General features: G+C 43.8%; 2 protein-coding genes across 3 annotated transcripts in view; one reads left to right on the top strand and one right to left on the bottom strand.

The window, feature by feature from the left end:
- Positions 1 to 10,042, top strand: SELENOP (selenoprotein P). 2 transcript variants are annotated; one of them, XM_060236036.1, is made up of 5 exons: positions 1 to 185; positions 1,990 to 2,205; positions 3,148 to 3,360; positions 4,812 to 4,929; positions 7,898 to 10,042. In XM_060236036.1, exons 2-5 carry the CDS (start codon positions 2,003 to 2,005, stop codon positions 8,180 to 8,182), a joined length of 819 nt encoding a protein of 272 aa, XP_060092019.1. In that variant the 5' UTR covers positions 1 to 185; positions 1,990 to 2,002; the 3' UTR covers positions 8,183 to 10,042. The 2 variants fall into 2 exon arrangements, with proteins under 2 accessions (XP_060092019.1, XP_060092020.1); XM_060236037.1 differs by lacking the exon at positions 1 to 185 and having other exon boundaries at positions 1,965 to 2,205.
- CCDC152 (coiled-coil domain containing 152) overlaps positions 10,016 to 19,300 on the bottom strand; it is a 23,176-nt gene continuing 13,891 nt past the window's right edge. Inside the window, exons 3-8 of the mRNA XM_060236038.1 lie at positions 18,833 to 18,901; positions 17,232 to 17,296; positions 15,251 to 15,353; positions 14,290 to 14,417; positions 12,133 to 12,219; positions 10,016 to 10,212 (exon numbers count right to left, since the gene is read on the bottom strand). Coding sequence (XP_060092021.1) covers positions 10,090 to 10,212; positions 12,133 to 12,219; positions 14,290 to 14,417; positions 15,251 to 15,353; positions 17,232 to 17,296; positions 18,833 to 18,901 — 575 coding nt within the window. The 3' untranslated portion in view covers positions 10,016 to 10,089. The remainder of the gene's footprint in view (positions 10,213 to 12,132; positions 12,220 to 14,289; positions 14,418 to 15,250; positions 15,354 to 17,231; positions 17,297 to 18,832; positions 18,902 to 19,300) is intronic.

A 19,300-nucleotide genomic window follows, 5' to 3' on the forward strand; every position in this document is an offset into this window, starting at 1 on the left:
GTGATTGGCTTGCCGGGACAATGCCGAAATCCCTTGAACTTTGAGCTCCCAGCTGAAAGCGGCGATAAACAAGCGACCTATAAATACCAGGGCTTGGCAACAGCCGTCGCTATTTTCTCCTCCTCTCCCTTCTTGCACGCGTGAACGTGCGGCACAGCCGAGCAAAGAAAGGGGTGGGGCCGCGGGTAAGTCTTTTGGTTTCCTTGCGAAGTTTAGCTCGCCGATTCTTTTCTGCAAAAGTTGACTCAGAGGTCGATAGAAGAGAGCCTAGAGTTTTGGAAGGAAAGTTTGCAAAGAGGGGACGGAGCGCGCAGAAAAGTTGCCTACAACTTTTTGCGCGCGATCCCGAATGTAGAGTCCACAGGCCAGCGCCCTGCTGATTGCCAAGTGTTGAATCGTGGAGTACTCGGGAAATGACTAATAATGATAGATTTGCTTGTGTGGGAGAAGGACGGGCGCATAGGAAGATCGATCGTATCTCCAGCGTTATAATTCTGGGGTTAGCGCCGTCTTCAAGCTAGAGAAAAGCGACGCAGATGAAAGCTGCATCCCAGTAGTTTTTATCAGTAGTATGCAGATGTGCGGGAAGTGTTTTGAACGGTGCCTTTTGATTGGGAAGAGGGGAAGGCGGGACTTGTGTTAATTTTTTTTATAGCAAGTATGTTCTGTTCATGTGTGTTCAAGCTGTCTGGCGGATGCTGAGGGCCAGTCAGTTTTCCTGGGTTCTGGAGACCAAATGGGCTTCTAAATTGTCACACTGTTCCACCATGTGATCCCAGCTCTGTATTAGTTCGCCCTCTTAATCAACAAACTGCATGTATTTCAGCCCACTGTGCCTGATCCCCTCGTCTGAAGAAGTGTGTTTTTAGCACACGACAGCTTACGTTCTGAATAAAACGTGGTTGGTCCTAAAGGTGCGTCTTGACTCCTGCTGGGTTATGGAGAGGCACGAAAATGGGACAGATTCGGCCAGCTTTTTTGCACTCGGCGTTGCCCAGTTCTCCGTACCGGAGCCTCCCAGTCTCTTTTGTCCATAGAAGTCCCGTGATCCGCAGCCTTTGTGTTGGTCGAAGGGAGGGACGCCACCTTCCCGTTTTCACCTGCTTAAAAGCTGCCTGCATTCTGTCAGCTCCGTCGCTTGGCGTTTCTAGCTTCTCTCTCCCACGCCCCCACAGTTAGGACTTTGCCAGAAAGAGGTGGAGCGAGAACGAAACATCAGAGACAAGGGGCTCTTCGTTCAGAGATAGAAATGGATTTTTACAACCTGTGGGCAAATGGTTTAGGGACTCCTCTTTGGTGGGTTTTTTTTGGAGGAGGGGATTTGTTTTTAATAACATTTTATTGCTTATACACCAAGTTACAAACCAAAGGGTAAAAATAAACAGGAAAAATAATGCATGTGTACATCGCTCCAAAAGAAACTGCACTCTCCTTTTTTCCCAAGTACAAGAGATGTAGGCAGCAAGAACAAAGACTATAGTCGGGTGTAAGCCCTCTTGAACACCATGGAGATTCATTCTCAAATCCACAAGCTTTGTCTTGTGGTATGCACTTCAGCTGCAAGTGCTAGGTAACTGGCTTTTTCAAATGACCAAAGAAGGTGAAATCTGTTCCGTGGTGGTGGGGTGTGTCTATCTGCAAAAATTAGATTTACAAACTGAGAATGTTTGAACATTGTGCAGAAGTATGTGCACACGAAAGCTCATACCGTGAAATAAAACTTTCTTGGTCTTAAAGGTGCCACTGGACTCTAACTTTATTCTGTTGCATTCTTAACATTTAGTTTTATCAAATGCAAAATAATTAGTTTTTGGTTTATCGCTTCACAAAGAATTGAGGGGCTGTCCTGAAAAACAGCCTTGGAACAAAGTTCTTTCAGGAGTTCACTGCCCTCGCTGTTTGCCTGTGGGCAAAGAACATGGTCACCTGTGAGGTTCCAGATTCCCAGGCTGTTGCCATAACTTTATTTTCCTTTCCTTTCCTTTGCAGCCAAAGCCCAGCCATGTGGGTTGGGCTGGGGCTTGCCCTGGCTCTCTGCCTCCTCCCAGGAGGAGGGACGGAGAGCCAGGGCTCCAGCCCCCGCTGTAAAGAACCTCCAGATTGGTTTATCGGGGAAGAAAATCCTATGCTGGACTCCAGAGGCTTTGTAACAGTCGTCGCTCTTCTCCAAGCTAGCTGATATTTGTGCCTGCTTCAGGCTTCCAGGTGAGGACAACTTCCTGCATTTTCAAATTGCATTTTGTGGCAGGAGGGCAGAGGAAGTTTTGTTCAGGAGTGCGGACAAGGCTCAGTGGTCAGCCGTCTGCTTGACAGGTGCAAGGTCTCAGGTTCTGTCTGTGCACCTCTGGTTAAAAAGACTTGGAGTCGGTTATGGGAGAGACCTGAGGCCCTAGGGGACTCCTGCCAGTCTGAGGAGAATATACTGACTTGGATTGACCAAAGGCCATGCTTCATGTGTTTCGAAAAATAAGGCAGCTTCATGTGTTTCGAAAAATAAGATGTTTGACCAGAGTTGGTTGATTTAAAAACATTTGGGGTTTCTAGAGCTTTCACCAGAGTTCATGGGCCTTAACTTGTCTGGTGTTCTTAGACTGCGTTCATATTACAGTTGTAAAGTAATTTTTGGCTCAGAAAGTGGTATTGCTGGTTTCACAGCTTCGATTCTATAGCACTGTTTGTAACCACAAAACTTTCCCTCAAATAAGCTTCATTTTCTAGTTTCATCCTAAATTTGATCCTGACAAAAACTTATTAATAAAGAGCCCATAGTATAATTTCCCATGTTTTCTTAGGGATTATTTACAAATGTGGTACTATTGTTATGGTTTTTCTCTTTACTTACAATGCTACTTTGTAGGTTTCCATGACAGGCCAGTCCCATATATTATGTCAGGAGTAATAGTAATAATGCATTGTGGGTAATATAGCTAGGTGATCCTAAGGTTGTTTGGCAGCCCAAAGTTCTAGCTCTTTTCATGATATGCACCACTAAGGTGGCAAGTTAGACTTATTTTGGGGGCTGAGAGCTCTGAAAGAGCTGTGATTAAACGAAGGTCACCCAGCTGCCTACATATGGGGAGTGCTGAATTAAGACAGCCTTGAAGCAGTCTGTGAAGTGCTCATTTTTCTTCATTGTCTTTCCATTAGGCTGGATGACCTGCGACTGAAGCTGGAAAATGATGGATTTACCAATGTCTCCTTTGTGGTAGTCAACCACAAAGGGCCCCATTCCCAGAAAACTTATCCCCAGCTGAGAAAGAGAGTTTCAGAGAATATTCCTGTGTACCAGCAGCAGACATCCCAGCCTGATGTTTGGACTACTCTAAACGGAAAGAAGGATGACTTCCTGATCTATGATAGGTCTGTCTGTAAAGGGGAAAGAGAAGAAAACTTGAGGGAATCTCAACTCAAATAGAGCACCATTTCCTACTGTATTAAGGGATGAAGCATGTGGATTTACAAGAGGGAGTGGTCCCCATTTTGGGCTAGATGTCAACCTCTTGTTCTTAGTAGCCGTTTATTACATTAATGGCTTTGTTATAATTTTCCCTAAGGTATGCTTGTGTCTGGCCTTTATTGTATCAGACCAGGTGGGATTTCAAATGCTGAAAGGCTGATATATAAAAAAATCCCTGGACATAATAAATTAGATACAAGGGGGAGAGACTGTATCCTAACTTTTCCTTGACATGCTACATTTTTGTGTATGAGTTCCCTGTTTCTGGATAAATAGTCATGTAAGCCCTAATTTGAAGCCTGAGGTTTTACTGCCCAGACTAATCATTGATATAATCATAATGAGAACTAGGATTATGATTTATTAATTTGTATTTATGTTACTTATAGTCCACCTGTCTCACGGGGATTCAAGGTGGATTAATGCAGAGTGAGTCAGTGCAATCAGCAGGATGGGACATTCAGTAAAGAGCTCCTTGGACTACAAGAGACACAGAAAAAGAAAGAATGCGTTTTAGCCTATGTTTTAGCAGCACTGTAACAAGCAGGAGTTTTCTCTCCCTAACACCAGAACATGGGGGCACCCAATTAAGATGATGGTCAATAGGTACAGGACAGACTAAAGGAAGCACTTCTTGACTCCATTAGTAATTAAATTGTGGAATTCACTTCCAGTGGAGGTAGTGATGATGATGAGCAGGGGTGGAATTTTATCAGGAGCTCCTTTGCATATAGGCTACACCTCCCTGATGTAACCAATCCTCCTGGAGCTTGCAGTAGGTTCTGTACTTAGAGCCTTATAAGCTCTTGGAGGATTGGCTACATCGGGGTGTGTGGCCTAATATGCAAAGGAGCTCCTGCTAGAATTCCACCCCTGATGATGAGCATAGATGGCTTTAAAAGGGGATTATACATTGATGGAGGGGAGGTCTGTCAGTGGCTACTAGCCATGATGACTAAAGGGGACCTCTGTATACTGTAAATCTTTGAAATCCCAGTGCCTAGGAGACGACATCAGAAAAAGACCTTCACTTCTGTGCCCTATTTGTGGGCCCTCCAGGGTGACTGGTCGGCCATTGTGTGAAGTGGAATGCCAGGCTAGATGGACGACTGGTGTGATGCAGCGGGACTTTTCTAAGAAGGAAGTGGCCAGAGTTGCTATTGTAAACAGCTACTGCAAATGTCCTTTTCTGTGAAGTTTTGTCACATAGGGTTGTTACAGGAATGAAAGCCCTTGCAGGAGCTCTTGGGGATCATAACAGGGCGTATGTTATCCAGAGAACATGCTTATTTTTCAGTTCAATAAAGCGGCATAAAAGACTGCACTGATAATGAAATTTGGTTCTCTCTCTTAGGTGTGGCCGTCTTGTGCATCATGTTGGTTTGCCTTACTCCTTTCTGACTTTCCCGTATGTGGAAGAAGCCATTCAGATTGCATACTGTGAATCAACATGTGGAAACTGTTCTTACATGGTATGAGTTCACTTGTAGCAGTGGTTCTCATCCTGTGGGTTGAGACCTAAGAGTGGTTTGTGAACTTGTAACTCTCTTGGAGCTGGGTCATGAAGCCAAAGGGGAGGGGGGGAACTGGGAGAGGAAGCTTCTGGGAGGCGCTGTTGAATTCTTGGTTTTGTCTCTGCATAGTATATGAAATGGCTATGAAATAAAGCTTCTTGCACCACCATGTATTTACAAATAAACGAGTTCATTGTTAATTTATGGGAGAAAGTAATGTCGAGTTTTGCAAGTCAATCTGAACAATATGGCAAGTTTAGAAGAAGACTTGCTTCCAGAACTATTGCTTTATATTGCACTCTAGACACATTCTTAAAAAAAACTTACAAGAGAGAAATCTGTTAAAAATGGTTACAGAAATTCCTCAATAAATGGATCGGAACAAATTGATTCTAATTGTAACTGTGCAGTGAGTGGCTGCTTTCCTATCGGACTTCTTTTGCATATAGTTCTGTGATCCTTTTCAACAGATGTTTTGGTTAAACAATGCAACCACTGACTTTAATTTTGAGGGGGAGGGGAGAAGTGTTATATCTTGTCAGCTTTCTCATTAAATAATATTCTGGCCCTGCTTTAGAAAAATTACAGATGCATATAATGCAGGGGTGGCCAACGGTAGCTGTCCAGATGTTTTTTGCCGACAGCTCCCATCAGCCCCAGCCAGCATGGTCAATGGCTGGGGCTGATGGGAGTTGTATTTTAAAAACATCTGGAGAGCTACAGTTGGCCATCCCTGGTATAATGTTTTCCAAAATGTGCCGGTCTGGCGTGGGAGGCTGGAGAGGGGTTGGCGATCTGGCTGGTGTACCGTATGCCTAACGCACCAGCCAGCGCCTTACCGTCCCTGCTTGAGGCGGCGACGGGCTGGGCACTGGAGCACCCAAGGCTGATAATCCTGGGTGACTTCAACGTCCATGCTGATGACCCGTCCTCTAATCAGGCGACGGACCTAGTGTCTTCCATGGCGACACTGGGACTCTCTCAATTTGTTGCAACCCCCACCCACCAAGCTGGACACATGTTGGACTTGATCTTTGCGGCCGGGGTTGCAGTGAGCGATATAACCGCAGAGGCGGTGCCGTGGTCGGATCACTTCGCCCTCAAGGCCCGTGTAGATATGCCTCCCCAAACTTGTTTAGGCGAGGAGCCTATTATGGCTCGCCCGCGGAGCCAAATGGATCCGGAACGGTTCCAAATGGCCCTGCGGGACCCCTGGCCCTCTGGCGATTCTCTCGATGGCCTGGTTGAGACCTGGAATAGCCGGCTCTCTAGGGTCATCGAAGAGATCGCACCTCGACGCCCTCTGCGACCTCGGACTAGGCTGGCTCCGTGGTATACCCCAGAATTATGCCAGCTGAAACAAGGTCTTAGACGGCTAGAGAGGCAATGGCGGCGTACCCGCGACGAAGCGACTAGAACATTTTATAGGAAGTTTATGAAGTCCTTTGAGATGGCAGTCAAGACCGCAAAGAAAACATTCTTTGCGGCTAAGATTGCATCTGCAAATTCGCGCCCGGCTCAATTATTTAGAATAATTCGGAATCTTACAACATTGCCACAGGGCAGTTCAAAAGCTAAGGAATTGGAAATAGGCTGTGAGGCTTTTGCGAAATTTTTTGCAGATAAGGTCCAATCGCTCCGCCACGACTGCCCTGCCAACTTAGATGCAGTAAGTGAACTCGAGGCCCAATGCGTGTCTTCTGATTCAACTCTGGATTGCTTCGACCCGCTCAGCTTGGAGGAAGTCGACAGAATTCTTGGCACTGCACGATCCACAACTTGCAATCTGGACCCATGTCCCTCCTGGCTAATTAAGGCCTGCCAGGAGGAACTAAGATGTCCTATATGGGACATCATAAATCGTTCCCTTTCAGAGGGTGCTTTTCCAACACCCCTGAATGAGGCAGTGGTCCGCCCTCTCCTGAAAAAAGTTACATCAGACCCGGCCGAATTGGCACATTACCGACCGGTCTCAAATTTGCCCTTTTTGGGCAAAATTATTGAGAGGGCTGTGGCGTTGCAGTTACATGAGTTTTTGGAGGACGCTTCCGTCCTAGACCCATGCCAGTCCGGCTTTCGCCCGGGCCATGGGACAGAAACAGTCCTGGTCGCCCTCATGGATGACCTCTGGCGACAACTGGACCGAGGCGGCTCGGCAGTATTGCTGCTGTTAGACCTATCGGCCGCGTTTGATATGGTCGATCATCGGCTGCTGTCCCGCCGCCTCACCGACGCAGGAATTCGGGGGCTAGCCTTACAGTGGCTCTCCTCCTTCCTTGAAGGTTGGGGACAAAGGGTGGCAATTGAGGGGGAGCTCTCTCAGAGACACCCACTTCACTGTGGGGTGCCTCAAGGGGCAGTTCTCTCCCCGATGTTGTTCAACATCTTTATGCGCCCCCTTGCCCAGATTGCACAGAGGTACGGGCTTGGCTGTCATCAGTACGCTGATGATACCCAGCTCTATCTATTGATGGACGGCTGGACTGGTGATGTCCCTATAAACCTGGACCAGGCGTTACAAGCCGTGGCTGACTGGCTCAGGCTGAGTGGGCTGAAGTTGAACCCGGCGAAGACTGAGGTCCTTTGTGTGGGCCGCGGCGGACCGGGAGGGGAGGTCACCCTACCGGCTTTTGACGGTGCGCCACTGATACCAGTGCGCAGGGTCAAGAGCCTGGGAGTGCTACTGGAATCCTCTTTATCAATGGAGGCCCAGATAGCTGCCACTGCTAGAGCCGCCTTCTTCCACCTTAAGAGGGCGAGGCAGTTGGCTCCCTTCTTGGAACGCAGCGACCTAGCAACTGTGATCCACGCAACGGTCACCTCGAGATTAGACTACTGCAATGCCCTCTACATGGGGCTGCCCTTATACCGAACACGGAAACAAATGTCTGCTGCAACTAATGTTGCCTGAATTTATTTCTTCTAGACCCCCGAGATTGAAGAAAGATGTAGCAACTTAATGAAGAATGATTCGGTACCTACCGAGGGAGCGCTTCCTCCCCCAGAACATCATGGGCACCATCACGGACAAGGGGACCCGCTTTCTGACAATCAAAACCAGCGTGGCACTGGTCACGGCCACAGCCATCGATCCCATCAGGGCCAGCAGCAACAGTACAGGGTTAGCACAGGTCAGATAGGTAGCTTGGAGATAGCTGTAGCTGCCCCACAGCAAGCTGTAGATGCCGCCCCACAAGCGATACATCTTTGACGAAAAGGAAATGCCATTTGCAACCGGCAGTTGAACTGAGCCTGGCCACAGGAGACAGGGCCCGCTTCAGGTAGCTGATGCTGACACTGACGGCACCTGTTGTTTGCAGATCTAGCTAGCACGGCCTCCTGATACTGTCGGGGAGAGCTCCCATCTTCCTGCAGGTGACAGGGTCAGCTGTTGGCAGAGAACGTCCTTGAGTCTTGACAGTGACGGCTGCCCACAGCTGCTTGACAGTCACAAGCAAGAAGCGAGCCTGTTCTATCTGATGCCTGACTTTGAGATGGACGGGCGGGAAGCTGAGCCTGACGAGCAATCTAAACATCTTCAGCACTAGGGAAGATCACCCCCTTTTAGAATGCGTTCCGTAACAGGACAGTTGTTAGTACCACCAGATGTGCATTTGCTCAAGACAGCACAACAGAGGGTCTTATCTCAACAGTGATCTTCCTGTGAGGGTACCATTATGTGACTGTTCAAAAGAGTCAGCTGTGCAACTGCATCCCACAAATCAGTCCAGTTAGCATGCTTGGATTTCAGCCATTTGCTTTTGGTGGAAGTCGAGGTCTGCAGCTTCACTGATTTGGACCGAGTCTGCAAAATCAGCTGGTGTCGCTTTTGGAAGAAACACCACCCTCATAATGGTATGCTTTCTCCCCAGTGCTAGCTCAGTTGTTTGTAGTATTTTGGTAGCTCATCTTCCTTGTTTCCTTTTCTACCATTCTATTTGTATTTATGACAATAGAAGCAGAAACTATGACCTAGGGGCTTCTGTTTGATGTATTACAACTAAGAACAGAAGAGGACAAGGAAAGACATGTTTACCACTTTTTGAAAACCATATGTAGTATATGGTCTTTTTTTCTTATGAGAAAGATTAAGAAAATACATACAAATTGGGTTTCCCCCCCACTAAAGATCCACAGTGTAAAACATGCATAAGCAGCATTCTAAGCAATATATTATCAACCTAAGAGGGATTCTGCTAGAATCTAGCTCCAAGAAAATATATTTTGTACAGATATGTAAGCATAAACAGTTCCTTCCTAAGCAGAGTGATGCACTTCTAAATCAATTGAAATAATTGGGCTTAGAATCATGTAACTCTGTTTCAGACTGGATGTCTTGGGCTGCAATCACACACACTAAATGCACTTTCAGTCCACTTTCCAGTTCAATCCACGTGAACTGGCAAAATCCAGTTTGAAAGTGCATTATTTAGTGTGCTTGATGGCAGCCTTGTAGTAAATTAGCCCAGTTTCCTGCCTGTGTGCAGAAGCATTTTTAAAGTAACTGTTTCTCAAATTGCTTACTCACAAGCAGTTCCACTGGAAGCTAAGGGTCAGAGACATTAGGAATTGGGGCTGAGGGGGTATATAGGATAGTACGGAGCAGGGGCAAGCAGATCTCATTAAACGATGAGGGCTTTAAACATTTCTGTTGATCAGATGTGAGAATCAGTATAGCAATCTACCATTTCTGTTGATCTGTGATTTGTCACACTGGAGCCCAATGTCAACTTTTATAACTGATTATTAACATTTACATAACCTTTCTCTCTTCTTTGTAGCGAAATACTATGTTTCGTTGTTACACTTTGCATTTCAGAAATGAACTGAATTTTTATGTTGATCTTGAAGGATTTAGAGAGGAAAGAAAGCGTTCAACAAAGAGGGAATTTGCTTAGAATGTGCTTGCTGTAGTTATTGATGGTTTAATAGGGAAATCAGGTCCTACAAAACTTGAATTCTTTTATGGCAAGTGCTTTGTAAGCATGAAGGAAGTTTGGCATACATGCTGACTTTATGCTTGTGGTGCAACTGATAAGGGAATTTTTAATAAAAGGAAAAGTTGGCAGTCTTGTATGGCCGCATCACTTTGCACTGCTTCCCACTTTCAAGTCGTTCTCAAATCTGCCATCGTCTTGGGCGGACATCTGGACCCTTGCTGAGCCGCTGCTCTAGGTCTCTGATGGTGTTGCGGAGAACTTCAATTTCCTTGTTTTTCTCTTCCTGAAAGTGCTGAAGCTTCTATAGAAATTCAAGCAAATAGTGTTGTGGCTTATTAAAAACCCAAGACTAAGATAAAGTAAATGCAGTGAAAGTGCCCCTGCTATTGAAAAATACTAAAAATTATTTGAATGCAACATATTTTATGAATAAAATTGCTGTAATGAGCACTCACTGAGACAGTAGTGTGGTCCAACAAGAATACTTGTTGAATTGTAAGACCATGACATGTATCTACCAGGCCAAACTATGACATGGAACTGGTCCAAATGAGAAAGGAAAGGAAGGGTCCCCTGTGCAAGCACCAGTCGTTTCCGACTCTGGGGTGACATTGCTTTCACGTTTTCACGGCAGACTTTTTACGGGGTGGTTTGCCATTGCCTTCCCCAGTCATCTACACTTTCCTCCCAGCAACCTGGGTACTCATTTTATCGACCTCGGAAGGATGGAAGACTGAGTCAACCTCGAGCCGGCTACCAGAAAAACCAGCTACCGTCAGGGATTGAACTCAGGTCATGACCACTGTAATTAGTCCTGGCAGTTTTAGTCATCCCTATCATCCCTTCTCAACTCGGTTATGGCTTGTATAGTTTTGTAGATGTCCAAAGATCATTGCAAAAAATCTTGGTTAAACAGTTATGTACACAGTGCCATCCGAAACAGCAGGCTTCATTTTGGGCAGGAGCTCACAGGAGTGGAGCTACGGAACCTCTAAATTTTATTGTACTCTTTCTTAACCCCCCACCCTCCCCCCAAGAAAAATTGCCTCTGGGCTCTTTTGTTTAACCCCCTTGTGAGAATTTTGCTGAACTCTTAAGATCTGACAAACTTTCTATTATTTTTCCCCACAAGAAATGGGAAAACAACCAAAACTTCTAAATCAGACAGATGGAAATCTTCATCGTGCTACTGTGGCCGCACAGGAGAAAGCAATTTAAAAAGTATGATAGGAGTAAGATCTTATGATCATAATTCAAGAAGCATTTTAAGCTGATATAATTTAGTACTTGTGACATCAGGGGTGAGTGGCATACGCAAACGATTGTGCTAATGAGCTCCAGCACCTCTTTGTCTACAAAATGACCCCTACTAAGCAGAGTTGTATCCTGTGTAGTTAATCAGAGTCAATTGGCTTAGAACAGTGTGATTGCTTAGGATAATACTGAAGGTCTTCCAAGTAATTTCAGAGACACACAAAACATTTTTTTGGCTTTTTCTGATGATGATGTAAGAGCAATAAGCAGAAAGCATTTAAGAGATGCATACTGTGTAGTGGATGAAAATTGCAGACCCCCATTGTCCTCATCTGTAGATCCGTATATGCAGTGCCCCCTCCCCTTCATTTAAGTGTAAAACATTTGGATAGGCTCCCTCTTTTGAAATGAACTGAGAAACTGTTTCCTCTCTACTCTCCTAGTAGTATATTGCTATTCTGCACCAAGAAAACCACTGGATTGGGGTGATTTGTTCTGCTTAAAAGGAAATATTTCTTCACCCAAAGAGTGATTAACACGGAATTCACTGCCACAGGAGGTGGTGGCAGCTACAAGCATAGAGAGCTTCAAGAGGAGATTGGATAATCATATGGAGCAGAGGTCCATCAGTGGCTATTAGCCACAGCTTATTGTTGGAATGCTCTGTCTGGGGCAGTGATGCTCTGTATTCTTGGTGCTTGGGGTGGCAACAGTGAAAGGGTTTCTAGTGTCCTGGCCCCACTGATGGACCTCCTGATTGGCCACTGTGTGACACAGAGTGTTGGACTGGATGGGCCACTGGCCTGATCCAGCATGGGTTCTCTTATGTTCTTGAGTTATTGGTACATGTTAAGTATGATACACCACACCATTAATAGTCCAAGAATAATGGCACTTCTTTACATTATCTGATGGTACATACAGACCAACATTTTGGCAAGCATAGGAAATGCTGAAAAACACATACCCGTCTGTAGATATTTTGAGGTAATGCCCTGGGATCGGGATGAGATTTGGGTGTTCTGTTCTGAAACTGTGTCAGTTTAGCATCAAACTGAAATACAGATATTAATATTTTGATAGGCCCTACCAACTGGAAATTGCACTTCATATATGAAGAAATTATGAAATCTGCTGAGGTCCTGGCAAGGTCCTTCTAACATCTGACAAAATGTTGAAGCACTCAAGTGTATGAATTAAAATATTACTATTAGGCAAGACAGAAGAAAGCAAAATACTTCAATATAAATTAAATTATTAATACAAATATTTTGCTCTCTCATTCTTTGCCATCTGAGAAATATATGGAAAGAGAAACACAGAGCACAGTTAAGTCTGCTACCTGCATTTTAAGCCCTTATTAAGGAATAGAGGGCCTTTCACACACACTAAATAACGCACTTTCAATCTACTTTCAATTTACTTTGCAACTGGATTTTACTGTATGAAATGGTAAAATCTATTTGCAAATGGTTGCTGAAGTGGATTGAAGCTGCATTATTTAGCATGTGTGAGAGCACCTCAAAGTCCCATGAATGATAGTGGCTGCGAATAAGCCCAATGCAGGGCTATAACATTTATTGATAAAACTGATATCCCATTTCAAAGTTACTTTCAACCTATAATCGATAAAACACAATGAAAGCTCATTAAAATTGCATCAAAAGCACAGAAATGATCTGTGCGTAACAGTAGGCAGTTTTGCCTCAGATTCAAAACAAAGATAAAAGTAATCAGAACACCACCAGAGAAACCTTGCTGAAATAAAACAGCGGGGCAGAGTTCACAGCACTTTACCTCAGAAGGTTGCTCTACACATTCTGCTGGCAGACCAAGAACCTAAATGAACAACCTGGAAGGAGAAGACTTTCAAAAGCAGCTGTTAGGCTCACCGTAGTTGGTGGGTGAGTTTATAGAAGAAGAATTGGTCCTTCAGAACACTAGGGCAGATACACCTTTTCTATTCTAAATATTTTGAACATCTGCATTGGCTGTTTTTGCAAGCTGGTTTAAAGACCAATCCTGAGAATCTTTTTTGCAAATAGTTTCTTGAGCCTTCAAATAAAATAGTTTCAAGGGATAGTCATGTTGGTCTGCAGTAGAACAGCTAGATTAGAGTCCAGTAGTGCCTTTGAAATCAACAAGATTTTTAAGGCATAGGCTCTTGAAAGTCAATGCTTGACTCTTTGATGCTTATTACCTGCCCCCTCAATTTTTTTGTTCTCTAAGCTGCTACAGGACTCAGATCTAACAAATCAAATAGCCAACACTTTGTTTCATATCCAAACCATCAGCTTGTTGCAACCTGATTCTGAGTCTAAGTATCCACAAGAGCTTCATAGTGCAAGAACCTCTGTGTGTCTGATGAAAGTAATACAACAAACCAGTTTATTTTGTCAGTTTCAGCTCTCTCTAGAGCAGTTTCAGCTCTCTAGAAGTTGCAGATTGCAGAAAGTGGCACAGCAGAACTATCTGGTGTGTGTTTGCTGCTGAGGAAATAAAGTTTATACAGAGCCTGTTTATTTTACCAAGCTAATATGAGCCCTTTATTGTAAGGAACTCTATTGTAAGCAGAATAGAGAGAAGATTCTAAGCTAGTTGTAACTAACTAGGATGGATGGAGCTCCAGAAATCATGTCCTGCTCTCATGGCAGCAAAATGGAGAAGGTGTTAGCTGGAAGGAAGGAAGATTCCCTGAAAGTAGCAATCTACTTATTCATGGGATAGTAGCAGAGCAGTAGAAAGGAAGGACGCACAGGGTCTTGACTTAGCTATCTCTCTGGCTGTCTATAGTCTCCTTTTGACGTCTGAGGCTAAGACACAGTGCAAAGTCCTTCATTTCCAATACTACTGGAGGAATCCTGTGCATGTCAGTAAATTCAGAGAACAGATGATATACAACACAAGGCTTATGCCCCGTGGGCTTTGGTTTTATCCTCTATGTCAGGGGTGGCCAACGGTAACTCTCCAGATATTTTTTGCCGACAACTCCCATCAGCCCCAGCCATTGGCCATGCTGGCTGGGGCTGATGGGAGTTGTAGGCAAAAAACATCTGGAGAGCTACCGTTGGCCACCGCTGTTCTATGTTTAACTTAACAAGAACACTAGGTTTCTAGGGTATACCTCTATTTGCAGTTTGATGATCTCATCCTGTTTTTCCTTTTCCTGAGCTCTCAGTTGTCCAGTTAATTCTGAAATCTCCAGATCTTTCTTTTCTATTAGTTGTTTGAGTTCTTCCTCTTTTGTTTCAACTGACAAAAATAACGACAGCAGCACAGCACTGAACTAAATAGTAACATTCATTGGGTAAACCAAGTAAATTCTAATGTGATAAATAGCTGTGAATGCAAACCGTTCATTTTCTTTTTTAAAAGAGACTATCATCATTTGAAATATGGGAATAATCCAACTTTGAATTTTCTGTTTGCAGATATTATTCAGAACTGGACTAACACATAGCTTAAACATGTTGTGCATAAGGTACATTTATTTATTTTTTTTGTCCCTAACAAGTTGGGATTTTTCTTTAGCTACTGTGATTAAAATGTGCATTTCACTGTGATTTAAATAATCTAATCTGAATTTTAGCACTGAGCTGAATGGCCTAGGCTAGCCCAATCCTGGAAGCAAACCATGGTTGGCCCTTGTTAGTACCTCAACGGGAGACTACCAAAGACATCCAGAGTTGGTACACAGAGGCATGCAATGGCAAACCACTTCAATTTACCTCTTGCCTTGAAAACCCAATTGCGGCCATGTCACCATAAACTGGGTGCAGTCTGACAGCATTTTCTGCCACCAATTCTAATGTATGTGGAAGGGGAAGCCAGTGTGGGAGTATGTGCCCAATCTCTTTTTCAAGGCCTATGGTTTATGTTCCCAAGCTTAGTCATCCCTCTTTAGTACCTGAAGGGTTTTTATTTCTTGAGTCAGTTCATATATCCAAAACGAGGTTGGCTGGGAGGGAAAGCGCCTGGAACAATGGTCTTTTAAAGAATGAAATGGTAACAATTAAGGTTTTGCTTTGGATGTGACAAATTTCGATGTATCTCAAATGCAGTGTGTGTGTATTGTGCTTACTTACGCCTTTTTTTCATTTCGCAGTGCGTCTTCTTTTGTTCAAGCCTATGCTCCTCTTCCTTGCTTTCAATTTCTTTCATGAGTCTGTCAATCTGACTTTTATATTCCTATGAATTTGTTTAAACAATTGTTTGGAACAATAGGTTTAGCAATGTATCTGATCAGAGACTGCAGTCACGAAATTTCCCTAAATACCATGTTAAGATTAAGAAAATATTCAGAAAACATCATCAGGCAGCCACGTTGGTCTGAAGCAATAGAACAAAGTAGGAGTTCAGTATCACCTTTAGGACCAACAAAGTTTTATTCAGAATGTCAGCTTTCGTATGCATGCATACTTCTTCAGACAGGCATGCATATCGTCCAGGTGCTACTGGACTCCTACTTTGTACCATCAGGCACTGTAAATCATGTATCCTCTGGAGGCCTTGGGCAAGACCCACTCTCATTTATAGAAGAGGAATAATATAGCCCTTATCCCCAGAACAGTTTAGTTGGGAGTACTTTATGCTAAGTTAGGGCCTGATCTGTCTTGTTGAATATATGAGTAGGCCTCAGGAGAGGTTTGTTTACCAGCATGCAGGCCATAACACCAAGTAAGTGCTAATTTTACTTGTTGGCAGCTTTGAAAGAACATTAAAAAATGTGTTGGAACTAGCAGCTGGACATGCGGCTGAGCGATGAAAGAACATCATGGGATGAGGGCTGCAAAGTTCCACTTAGGGTTGCCAACCTCCAGATAAAACCTAGAGAGCTCCTGGAATTACAACTGACCTTCAGGTGACAAAGGTTAATACTCTAGGCAGGGGAGGGGGAGGCTGCTTTAGAGGGTGGAATCTGTGGCATTATACCTAGGGTTCCCATCCTCCCGCTGGGGCAGGGTTTCTCCCGATTTTGCATCCTCCAACCCGCTGGCACAGGATTGGCTGGTGGGGGAGCCCCGCTTCAAAGATCTCAGAAGGTGCACGATATGCCCAGAGCAATTATATCAGCTGGAAGTGACATAATTGCACCAGGCGTGTCACATGGGGACACTCTAGGAATTTTGGTAAAAAACTCTATGGCATCCTAGAATATTTTGCAGTTTTAAAAAATTAACAGCAGCCAAAGGGGGAACCTTAATTGAATTGGTGGTGATTTAACCCATGGTTATCCCTCCTCCCCCTGAACTGTTATGTGGTCTCTAGGGGAAAATTTGCAGGTACCTGTATGTTTCCCCCTGAAGGATTAACCCCATCACTACCAGTGTAGCTCCAATCCATTTTGTCTTCCCTGAGACTTAGCTTAAAAAAAACTGTGGAAGATTAAATAACAGATCTCTTGACATTACATCTAATTATATCCTCAAACACTTTGGCTGAACCTGTTTGCAGTTTACAACCTGCAATGAATGCCATCTAAGTGTACCTGCAAAGAACAATAAAAATAAGCTAAGACCGGAAGCCACCTTAATAAAGCCACCTCACTGGCTCTTTTCCAGGATTTGAGGCCAGCCCTTTTCAGTGCCAAGGCTTATGAGTGAACCTGAATTTCCTGTATGTACTAGCTCTGGCAGAGGTTGTCCTTGAAAGGGCAGCTGCTGTGAGAGCCCTCTCTGGCCCCACCCACCTCACAGGGGGGGTCTGTTGTGGGAGAGGAAGGTAAAGGAGATTGTGAGCCGGTCTAAGACTCTTCGGAACAGAGGGCAGGATATAAATCCAATATCTTCTTCTTCTTCTTCTTCTTCTTGGTAGATACACACAAACAAGTGTTTGGGATGGGTGTGCAAACAGATGTTGAGACTCAACCAAGACTGAGAACTTTAACTTTGGTCAAATCTGCTTATATTCAAATCACTCACAATGATTTCTAATGATAATGATGGCAATAATGAGAATGATAGCAATAACAACTTAACAAAGAAGACAACCTTTTTATGGGAATCATATTGCATAGTTGATATCCTACAAAAAGAAGCCCAATACAAAGACAGTGAATGTTCCTACCTGTTCGCAGGACTTTACTTTTTCTTCTAACATGCAGACTGTATTTTTCAATCTCTCATTATCATCTGTGTAAATAAAATAATCTTAAAATTCAGACTTGCAACATACAGTTCCAAATGATTATATATATTTTAAAAACATATTAACTAAATAATTAAAAAAGGTAAAGGCAGTCCCCTGTGCAAGCCCCAGTCATTTCCAACTCTGGGGTGACGTCACATCACATTGTTTTCACGGCAGTGAGTTGACGCTGCCACTTGGAAGGCATCCTTGAGTCTATATAGCACTCCTGAAACACAGATTTCACAAGGCTTGCACAGGCTACTGGTTACTGGTGGTGCTGAAGGTAAAGCACTGGAGCCTGTCTTTTGGGATTCTAGTCTGAGACTTCCCCAACATTTTACAGGAGTCAAAATCAATAAACACAAGAAGTCCTTACCAAGAATTTTGGAATGTCTCTGGTACTTCTAATCACTGTTTATTATTTCTGTGTAATGCTGGATTCTATGGCAAAATCCTCCCCCCACTCCAAATTGGATCTTCCTTCTCCAAATGACTTTTCAAGGAAATAATACTGACATGGCCAGAAAGAACCCTTGATGTTCCACACCTAGGGTTGCTAGGTCCCCCTGGCCACTGATAGGGGATGTCATGCCCCTTAACTATTCTACAGACTTCCTTAGTATTTCTTTTTGCTGGTGCAAATCAGTACAGACACAAGGAAAGTTCCACACCATCTGTGGCCACATTGATTGTGATCTAGGAAGCCCAACATTACTCTCTAAACAAGTCTTTAATTTTTCTTCACTTAACAATGTCAGAAAGTAGAGCTTTTTTTGTAGCAGGAACTCCTACATATTAAGCCACGCACCCGTCATGTAACCAATCCTCCAAGAACTTACAGTAGGACCTGTGCTAAGAGCCCTGTAAGTTCTTGGAGGACTGCCTACATCAGGGGTGCGTAGCTTAATATGCAAAGGAGTTCCTGCTACAAAAAAAAGCCCTGTTGGAAAGTAGCAAAGTTAATGGAAATAATGGCAAGCCACAAGGCAATGTGTGCAATTTCTCCCCATGTGTTATAGATCAATTTGTGGCTGAGAGTGTAGCTTGGGGCAGTGATTGGGAAAATGGTCCATCGGGAAAGAGTTAACATCCCTTTCTTTACACTGCTGCTTCAATGGTTATATTTTACTGGAAGAAAGGAAGGAGGGTCAGTCAGGATACTAATGATCGGTCTCCCACAATACTTCTAGAATGACCTCTAGAATGCCATGCCATATCTGTCCATCCCTCTCCAACCTGTGACAGATTTATTTTGGAAGACCCATTCCAAATGCTGTGTAACGCACCATAGGAGTAGCCCCTCAATAAATTGATAATAATAATAGCGCAGTCATCTACCACCAATTAAAAAAACTGGTAAAGGTTGTCCCCTGTGCAAGCACCAGTTGTTTCCGACTCTGGAGTGACATCGCATTACAACATTTTCAGGGCAGACTTTTTACAGGGTGGTTTGCCATTGCCTTCCCCAGTCATCTACACTTTCCCCCCCAGCAAGCTACCACCAATATAGCTGGCTAAACATGCAGCTATTTTATTACCTCTCAAATGATGCTGGTTTTCAATAGCTTGTTGGAGGCCCTTAATCACGTTCTGAAGTACAGCACATTCTTTGAAAAAGTGAGACAGAACAATTTTTAAAAATTGCAGTAATTATTTTTTATACAGATCTGTCAAGGCATTTAAAATTACCCTGTTTGAGAATGGGCACTCTACTTTGTAATTTTTAAAAATGTTATTCTGGTCGCTGGGCCTCTACCTATTGCATCTTTAAACCTTTTAAAGCATTGTTTTTGCATTTGTTAAAAAGTGTGGCTCCTATTTAACAACCAGTATAATAGCTGCATTTTTAAAAGGCTGGTTTTTGAAAAAAGCGAGTAGCATTTAAAAGTGCTTGCAATTTCATGCAATGAACACAAGATGGACCTCTGGTATTCTCAAAATTGCCAGACAGCTTTGCCATGCTGTCTTTGTCCTGTCTTCCTAAGAGTTCAAAATGCAAAACACCA

Source organism: Heteronotia binoei, chromosome 4, assembly GCF_032191835.1.
Source record: "Heteronotia binoei isolate CCM8104 ecotype False Entrance Well chromosome 4, APGP_CSIRO_Hbin_v1, whole genome shotgun sequence".
Taxonomy (NCBI): Eukaryota; Metazoa; Chordata; class Lepidosauria; order Squamata; family Gekkonidae; genus Heteronotia; species Heteronotia binoei.